This window comes from Carlito syrichta, unplaced genomic scaffold (genome assembly GCF_000164805.1).
Source record: "Carlito syrichta isolate Samal-C Ts95f unplaced genomic scaffold, Tarsius_syrichta-2.0.1 Scaffold115681, whole genome shotgun sequence".
Lineage (NCBI taxonomy): Eukaryota > Metazoa > Chordata > Mammalia > Primates > Tarsiidae > Carlito > Carlito syrichta.
The window spans coordinates 553,140-563,077 of record NW_007059777.1 but is presented as its reverse complement, the minus strand read 5'-3'; the positions used below and the strand labels follow the sequence as shown (position 1 = coordinate 563,077).

Genomic DNA, 9,938 nt, shown 5'->3' with positions numbered 1-9,938 from the left:
TCCAGTCTGGGTGACAGAGTGAGACTCCAACTCAAAAAAACAAAACAAAACAAAATAAATCTGTTCAGTTCAAACATTACTGAATAAGTAAACAACACAACAGGCATTGTGCTGAACTCTGAAGTCACAAAGACTAAATAAGGTATGATCCTTGGCCTTAAGGAGATTAAAGCAGAATCACATGTGCAGACAAATACGTGACTTTGTGTGCATTCAATATATATATCTATATCCAATGACACATGTATACAAGGTATAGCAGTAGCAAGAAATTAAGACTCAACTCTGTTGTGCAGTTTTGTAAATAAATACAAAAATTTTTTTTCAGTGGCACAATAGAAATGAAATAAAAACAGGTTTTTTGGTTGGGTGCAGTGGCACACTCCCAGCACTTTTGGAGGTCAAGGCAAGAGGACTGCTTGAGCCCAGGAGTTCAAGACCAGCCTAGGCAACATAGCAAGACCTTGTCTCCACAAAAATAAAAAAATTAGCTGGCATGGTAGCATGTGCCTGTAGTCCCAGCTACTCTGAAGCTAAGACAGAAGGATCACTAAGCCCAGGAGGTAAAGGCTGCGGGGATCCGTGATGTGTGCCACTGCACTCCAGGCTGAGTGACAGAAAGACACCCCAATTCAAATGTAAAAAAAGGCTTTTTCACAAGAAACATTTAAAATTATCATTAACTATATAAACTGTTATTTGCAAAACTGTTTTCTGATATACAATTCTTTATCTAGGATTATAACAATTGAGAAAACAAATTTCTAAAGTGATAGTAAATGAAACTGCCCTGAATTTCATTGGTGACTAAAATGACTAAAACTTATCCTCTACACATTCTAAGTAAACTTCAAATGTGGTCTTAGATTAAATTTAATGTATCCATATTACACCACCATGCTCACCTCTAATACTGATTTGACCTTTTTAAAAATATATTTTATAGCCGGGCTCAGTGGCTCAGCCTGTAATCCCGTGCTTTGGGAGGCTGAGGTGAGTGGATTGCCTGAGCCCGCGGGTTCGAGACCCGCCCGGGCACCTTGGTGAGACCTCATCTCTACAATAAATCAAAAATTAGCCGGGCGTGGTAGCACGTGCCTGTAGTTCCAGCTACTTGGAAGGCTGAGGCAGAAGGATCGCCGGAGCCCAGCAGGTCGAGGCTGCGGTGGCCGGGAATGGCCACTGCACTCCAGTCTGGGCGACAGAGTGAGACTCCAACTCAAAAAATAAATAAATAAATAAAAATATATTTTATACCACATGATATGACATTAACAAACTTAACAGTTATGACTCTTTAGTAAAAAAATTTGCAGGTTAAAGATGACCAGCTCTATCCTCAGAGAGGGAAAGCCAAAGGCAACAAGGATTCACAATAAGGAATACCTCAATGGTTATCCCATAAGGTGTGGTAAAAACCAGCAATTCCGCCAGGCTCAGTGGCTCAGCCTGTAATTCCGCGCCTTTGGGAGGCTGAGGTAAGTGGATTGCCTGAGCCCGCGGGGTCGAGACCCGCCTGGGCAGCAAGACCTCATCTCTACAATAAATCAAAAAATCAGCCAGGCGTGGTAGCGCACGCCTGTAGTTCCAGCTACTTGGAAGGCTGAGGCAGAAGGATCGCCGGAGCCCAGCAGGTCGAGGCTGCGGTGGCCGGGAGCGGCCACTGCACTCCAGTCTGGATGACAGAGTGAGACTCCAACTCAAAAAAACCAAAAACAAAACAAAAAAAACCCAGCAACTCCTACTTGAGGAGAGTAACTTTCTCCCCCAAAATTCTCCCTCGCCCACTAAGAGTCCGAAAGATGCAAGAATAAGTCACTGACACTCACTTAACATTAACAGCCAGCTGGAATGCGTCCTCTAGCCAATCCAGGAGCTTGTGTGTGAATTCACTCACATCTTGCTATAGGAGAGGCACAAATTGTGTAAGAGTTAGATGCAACACTATATTTAGGGAAACGAAAACCTGCCCGTATCCCACCAATGAATGAAGATTCCACTATAATGAAAGCATTTCATTTTTAGGGCCAAATACCATGAAGACACAGGACAATTGGAACCTAGCTACTAGAGATAAAACAGAAGGTGAAGTAGGCAACCTCTGACCAAGTTGAAGCAAGAAGGAAATTGGAACTTTACAAATTCCAGCCACACCTATATGTGACAGAGAAAGACAAACAAACCAAAAAAAAAGTCCCAAAGAACAGACTGCAGTCCTCTAGAACAATATAAGATCTGAATGAGAAAGAAAACTTCTAAGAAACATTTTGAGAACTATGTGGAATTGCTGAACCTTCAGATAGAGACAAAATTAAATTTACATGAAGAAGAAGCTGATTTAATAGTGACAGCTTTGTTTTTTAATAGGAGGTGGGAAAAGTATCAATGTCTAGAAAAGAGACTGCTCAGAGGAGCTGCTGAACTCAGGTTTAGATAGTTTTAAAAACAGGAGCTCCATCTGGCCCATCTGAAGAAAAAGGTGCAAAGAACTATTTTTTTGGTAGCCTTTTGCTATGGTTCACTGAGATATTTTTCCAATCTCCTTTATACGTCAAAAGTCCTAGGTAATTCTCCTACTCTTTTTACTACTATTTCCTTTCTTTAGAACTGCCAGTCCCCGGTGCAATAACATACACTCTCACACTTCCTCGCGTGTACACACGCTCTCTCACCACCTGTTCTGAAGGAAAAACAAAAGGCGAAAACAGGCACCTACATCCACAGCTTGTTACACAGTGGAAATAAAGCAACATCACAGTGATACCAACAAGGCAGGACCTTCAAGCTCGAGAACAAGCTTCTTCTGTACCTGCTGCTCCTCAGATGATCGGAATGCTCCCTTTAACAGATCCAGGGCTGCGGAAGGGTCGACAAACTTTCGATTTGATCCCATCATTAGAGCAAACAAATACTGAAGCTCTTGCATAAACATGATATTTCTCTTGTCCTGTGAAAAACACAGCACTGTGAACTCTTACATCATCTCATTGGGAACTTTAGAATGTGTCAAGAAAACAGCTATCAATAATCATGTACTAATTTATATTTACCTAGATCTAGGTCACAGTCAGGCCTCAAACTATATTACAGGGACTCTGATAAGGACTGCATAGGGAATTACTGTAAACTGAAGAGCAACTATGTAGAAGCCAGGGAAGAGAATGTTGGAAAACAGAAAGGTCATCTTCTGAAGCCACTGCCCTCCCTCTCACGAGGAAAATGCATTACTCCAAGAAGAAATCCTGGGACGGGTTAGATCACTGACAGGAGGCATCATTCTTGGTAAGAACAGACTAACACAGACTAAGAAGGTTCAGGCCCCCAGCATCAGGTCCTCTCCTCTGCATCCCTTGGCCCGCACAGGGGAAGAAGATGAAGAATACCACAAACAGAACAGGCATCTGCATCTCCCCACCCACTTTCTTGTTAACTGTTTCTCTAATTTTACTCCTATTTAATTGCACATTTTTGCAAACCCTTATTTCTTATCACCAAGGGGGGAAAAGCCATTTAGAAATAAAAACAAATATTAGCGCAAGCCAAAGGGTATCCCAGTTCTCAGTGTAGTCAAAAATTCAGAAGGCTTTGGGATGAAAGGAACTCAGCAGCAGGGGAGAAATTCCTCTACACCAACTTACTGCATGACTGCGACAGTTTTCAAGGACATTTTGTGGCAGACTATAGCTGAGAACAAGTCTTCGAAATTCTGGCAACTGAAAGAGAGACTGAAATAAAGAAAGAAATGGATTTCTTTGCTTCAAAATGACTGCAGTAAAAATTAATATTTTTTCATCACCTTAAATGCTTTCATACTTAAAAGTATGAATAACAGTCAACTTAGTAATTCTACTTCTACTATTTCTAAGGAAATAATAATGATTATGCACAAAGATTTAGCTGGAGGAGTAGATTAAACAAACTATACTACATTTATACACTAGATTATTAAGTAGTTATTAATATATTAAAAAGTTCTTATAAAATGAACTACTATATTGCAGTGAAAAGGAATGAAAAAGAGCTATGTGTATCAATATGGATAAAATTCAAAAATGTATTTGAAGTAAAAAAAAGTTGCCAAAAAATAGAGTATTATACTGCTTATATTGAGTTTAGCAACATAAAAAACAATACCGTATACTGTTTGGGGATACATACAAGTGTGGTTATGTCCATGGGGGAAAGAAGATGTGGCACCAGGAACTCAACAGCAAAGGGATGTGTGACATTTATTTCCTAAGCCAGGTGGTAAGTACAGCGTGTTTACTGCTCTCCACGCTTTGTCATAAATACAGTTTAGCCCCAGCCTCAACCTGCTGGGCTCTGGGGATCCTTCACTGCCAGCCTTCCAAGTAGTCAGAACTACAGACACGCACTACCATGTCCAGCTAATTTTTGATTTATTATAGAGACGAGGTCTCACTAAGCTGCCCAGGCTGGTCTCAAACCCACAGACTCAGGCAATACACTCACTTTGGCCTCCCAAAGTGCTGGGATTACAGGCTGAGCCACCGAGCCCAGCTGATTCTTATTATTTGTAAGTCATACATTTTCTTTTTTTTGTTTTTTGAGTTGGAGTCTCACTCTGTCGCCCAGATTGGAGTGCAGTGGCACGCTCCCAGCCACCGCAGCCTCAACCTGCTGGGCTCCAGCGATCCTGCCTCAGCCTTCCAAGTAGCTGGAACTACAGGCGTGCGCTACCTCACCCGGCTAATTTTTTGATTTATTGTAGAGATGAGGTCTCGCCAAGTTGCCCAGGCGGGTCTCGAACCAGCGGGCTCAGGCAATCCACTCACCTCGCCCTCCCAAAGCACTGGGATTACAGGCTGAGTCACCAAGCCCAGCCAAGTCATACATTTTCTACTATGAATAGCTTTTACAAGTTAATTTTTTTAAAAAAACACCTCTGGTATTATGTATGTAATCCCTCAACCCAACATGCTGCTCAAATGAAAACCCCTTGAGCCTGCACACTGGAACCCTCAAAGCAGCATCCTAGGTAGACAACGCAAAACTTTGACATTGGAACAAAATAAAATACTTTCTTGGTGTTCCAAAAACCCCAGGAATACTTTATAACGTCAAAGAATCCAAGGGACAATGTCTGATTAGACACCTCCCTGGCTTCCCTCACTCTATGGAGAGCCCTGGTGGGATGGAGCCAACAGGGTGAGTGTTCGACTGACTGGAAATATAAAACCAGGTCATGCTGCTGCAAAGTACGATCTGGAGTCAGAGCTAGGCTGATTGGTTCCAGCCTCAGCACTCTCTGCTCTTCCCACCTCCCATCTGCCTAGCACACCTGCATTCCTACTCTGCTGGCTACCCTGACGTTCTCCAGTTTCTGTTCTACCTCAAGAAAAACAGCTTTACACCCTGAGCCCCTTCACTTCACCTCTTCATTATCACCAAAATCTGGCACAGATGCCACTACTCTTAACCACATAAGTGTGAGCTCTCTACTCACATCTCCCAACCATTAGCAATAGGATTCTTTCTCCAACGGCGGTTTCTTCAGTGCTCTCTCCGAACTTAATGACATCCTTCTCCTCCAGTCACCAAAGAACAGAGCTTCAAAATAATCCTTGAACCCTTTTCCTGTCTTAACCATTTCCATCCAGTAAGTCACAAGTCCCCGGTCTCTGGTGTTTTTTATAACCACCTCCTCCCTGTCGGTGCCCATCAACTCTAATCCAACCCCACCACTGCTCATCTAGTCGCTCCATGAATTTTCTGCCTCCGGAACGTCCCTCCACCAAGTCACTTCCACACAGCTTCTTCTAACCACCTCTAATCCAGCCAAAACAGCTCTGGTTCCCTGAAGGCTACCATCTGTAAGAGCTGTCCTCGCTCTCCCAAGTCCTGCCATCCTTCCAGGTGATTTCAGTAAGCATCCAATCCACAGGGACATCCTATCAGCCCTGCCTTCAGAATGTATCAAGAACCCAACCCCTTCTCTACTTCCAGGGCTGCAAGCCCAGGCCCAGCCACCATCACTGTCTGTGGATGACTGCAATAGGTCTCTTCCTGTGCACACTTGCCCCTCAGGACCACAGGGGTCAGAGTGAGCCTTTCAACAACACCCAAGTCAGTTCATCACTCCTCTGCTCAGGACCTTCAGTGACTCCGCATTCACTCGGAACCCTATCTCCAGAGGCTCTCTTAGCAACCAGTCACCAGGAACTTGGGCATGTTACCTGCACACCCCAAGCCCATTCCCACCTCAGGGTCATTACTCTGTTTTCCTACTTGGAACGTTTTTCTCCCAACAGCTATCTGGCTCACTCTCTCACCTCCTGTGTATCTGGTATTTCCTTCAGCCTCATCCCCTCAGTGAGGCCTAACCTAACACCACAGTTAGTACTGCAACCTGCTCCCATCTCTTCTGCAGACAGATAAGGGAATACTGTGGTTAGTACTCTTTATCCTGCTGTTTCTATTGGACCAAACACAGTCTAACATATTACACACATTTATCTAGCTAGTTAATCATTCAATTCGTTGTTTTGTTTACTGTTCATTGTCTATCTCGCCTCATGAGAATTTAAGTCCCACAAGGGTATGGCTATCTTTGTTTCGTTCACTCCTATATCAAAAGCCTGGAGCACTGCTGAACATGCAGATGGTCAACCACTTGTTTTGGGAACCTGTGTATATCCATCCAGGCTAGATCTCTAGTGACATATTCCTCTACTCTATCTCTACACCCACATCCCAGGCCGCACCTAGGATCAACACCTGAAATGTGCCAGTTCTCAGAACACACATTCAGAAATACCATTCTCAGGCCATAACGCGTCCTCTGACTGATCCATCCCATGACCCACGGAGCACCTGTTCTCTGACTTCAGCAGAAGACCAAGAAAAATAACCTCTTTCCTTGCTCCATCAGTTCCTTCCTATCATTATCTCTCTCAATCCAGCTTTGATCTCATGGTCATAACTACCGTTCACTAAATTCTCAGACAGCTCCTTAGTCTTTTCATCACATTCTTAGCAAATCCTCCAACTTAAATGAGTAGAATTTCCCCCGTAAGAGCTTCAGAGTGCTAGTAACACAAAGTCCTGATTAAAATAGGACGTTTTGTTATCACTATACATTTAAGGTCAACAACCTCAAGCAGACCTTCAAATTTTAGAAATCAGGTCATTAGGCTGGGCTCAGTGGCTCAGCCTGTAATCTCAGCACTTTGGGAGGCTGAGGCGAGTGGGCTGTCTGAGCCCATGGGTTCGAGATCAGCCCAGGCAACTTGGCAAGATCTTGTCTCTACAATAAATCAAAAATTAGCTGGGCATGGTAGCACATGCCTATAGTTCCGGCTACGTGGAAGGCTGAGGCGGAGGGATCGCCAGAGCCCAGCAGGGTGACGCTGGGGTAGCCGTGAGTGTGCCATGGCACTCCAGCCTGGATGACAGAGTGAGACTCCAACTCAAAAAAAGAAATCAGGCCATTGTACTCTGGTGCCAACTGGTCTTTCCACTGTGTCCAACATCTACTTCAAACTTTCACTCCCTTTAAAATCTGACCCTTGCCCTTTTCCTTGTTAAGACCAACTCCTTCTATTCGCCCTCTGTCCTCATGCTGTCTCAGAAGCCTCCCCAGTCAGCCTCCATATCAGCTAGCTCTTCTCCACAGGAGTGAACACTGAGGGATGTGAACCCAGGCAAGGCTCGCTCTCTCTGTCCTTGAAGATAAGAAAGAACTGACAAGTTCCTACTTCCATATTATCTCCCTACATTCTACTCTCAACACACAGGCCACTAATCCTTGTAAAATGGAAACAGGAGCATATCACTTCTCTGCTCCAAACCTTCCAATACTTCCCTATCATGTACAACTCCCAAATCCTCATCATCTCATCATGACCCCAAGCTCTCCACCACATCTCCACCACTTTTCCTATCCTCTCGCTCTCGGTTCTCGGTCACTCAGTTCTAGCCATCTTGCTATTTCTCAAACACGTGAAGCAAGCTCCTGAACGTCAGTCTTCTCAGTTGCTATTCCTTCTGTCTAAAATGTTCCTTATGTAATTATATGGTTCATTCTCTGACCATCTTCAGGTCTCTGCTCAAACGCCCGCCTTTAGCAGAAAGACTGATCTGGTCACCGCCACCCCCCAGCTGACCCTTCTCCAGTCCCTCCATTCGTCTTTATTCCTTTGACACTTATCACCACCCCATTCATGTTTTGCTTACTGTCTGTCCCACTCTCTTCAAAGTAAACGCCATGAAAGTAGGGGATTTGTTTTATTCACTGCTGTTTCCCCAGAGCCTAAAACACTGCCAGGTACACAGAATTTGAATGCACTGCATGTGCAGAAAGGAGGAGCTCACTTGTCAGTGAACTGCTAGGTAGATGCCATGTACCATGACTGCAGGGGTGGACATCAAGGGGTACACTGTGCCATGTAAGTTTATGACACCCAGGTACTTCTAGAGAGCCACTACTCTAGATGAATTCATACACCCCCTTTGCTTCACTACCATCTATACAGTACTGATTCCCAAAATTCGATCTGCAGTCCAGACATTTTTCTCAACTGCAGATTCATATAGCTAACTGGCTACATGTATGTTTTATACAGGCAGCTCAAACTTGGCATGTCTAAAACTGAACTGAAATCCACTCTTAACACAGACCCAAATTATTCCTCCTCCAATTTCAAACGGCATTATAATCCACCTGGTTACTCCAGCTACAACCCCTGCAGTCATTCTCAACACTCTAACGCATATAGCCTATATTCAAATGATCACCAAATCCTATAGATGTGATCTCCTCAATACCTCAAGAACAAGTTCACCTCTCCCTCCATGACTTCCGCCACTGCTAGCTTCCAGACCACCGCAGGCTCCTGCCTGGATATCTATGACAGCCTCCTAACAGCCAGTTTCTCCTCATTCACTCTCACTCTGCTATAATAAGCATTCACTAAATGCTGATCCGAAACATCTATTCATCATCTTTACAACTACAAGCGATTTTGCTTTCAGTACTGCCCAATTTAGACATCAGAGCACCTAAATCCAAAATACAGTAATGCCACAGGAGAAACTCCCAGTTGTATTCATCTGTTTCAATGTTTTGCAAGTTACATTTCTCATATTTCAGTTTAATAAATTACAAAGTTATTCCCAGAAGACACAGTGGTCTCTTAAAAATATCATACCTGAATAACAGCACTAAACCAACAAGTATTGCCAACATTTTTCAGCCCAACGGGCCAACCATCAACTCTCCTCCAGTCACTGGGATTGGGGTTTTCTCCCCAGACTTCACAGCGTTTTCTCTTTGAGCGCTTCGTTTCTGCAGCGGTTGCCTCGTGCATCCTATATTGTGCCAACATACCACACATCAAAAAAGGAAACAGTTAAAGAACAATATACTACATGGAAGATGTTGGCAAACTTTCAGAGATTATTCAAAATCCAGAAAAGCTATCTACTGGGTAATCACTAGGTATAAGTAATTATACGATTATAATGCAAGTGAAAAGCCAAGCTTCAAATATAGACATTTTAACCCTTTCATAACACAGATTATTACTAATAAGGTCTATGATGGAACTGAATTGAAACTCATGACTATTTAAGGCTATCATATCAAAAGTTTTAGATTTTAGATTTTAGTATGGTGGTTCATGACTGTAATCCCAACATTTTGGGAGGCCACTGAGGGAGGACTGTTTGAGCCCAGAGTTCAAGACCAGTCTGGGCAACAAAGCAAGACCCTGTCTCTACAAAAAATTTAAAAATTAGCCAGGAGTGGTAGTGCATGCCTGTAGCCCCAGTTACTAAGGAGGATCACTTTAGCTCAGGAGGTCAAGACTGCAGTGAGTCATGACTCTACTACTATACTCCAGACTCCAGCCTAGGAGAGCAACTGAAACCTTGACTCAAAATAAAATAAAATAAAATAAAATAAGAAGAAAGTAAGT

The 9,938-nt window shown here is 43.4% G+C and overlaps 1 protein-coding gene across 6 annotated transcripts in view; it reads right to left on the bottom strand.

Moving 5' to 3' along the window:
* USP28 (ubiquitin specific peptidase 28) overlaps nucleotides 1–9,938 on the bottom strand; it is a 56,640-nt gene that overhangs the window by 33,526 nt on the left and 13,176 nt on the right. For all 6 annotated transcript variants that reach the window (XM_021706367.1, XM_021706376.1, XM_021706380.1 and 3 more), the window contains exons 4-7: nucleotides 9,171–9,330; nucleotides 3,639–3,725; nucleotides 2,810–2,947; nucleotides 1,830–1,903 (exon numbers count right to left, since the gene is read on the bottom strand). In XM_021706367.1, coding sequence (XP_021562042.1) covers nucleotides 1,830–1,903; nucleotides 2,810–2,947; nucleotides 3,639–3,725; nucleotides 9,171–9,330 — 459 coding nt within the window. The remainder of the gene's footprint in view (nucleotides 1–1,829; nucleotides 1,904–2,809; nucleotides 2,948–3,638; nucleotides 3,726–9,170; nucleotides 9,331–9,938) is intronic.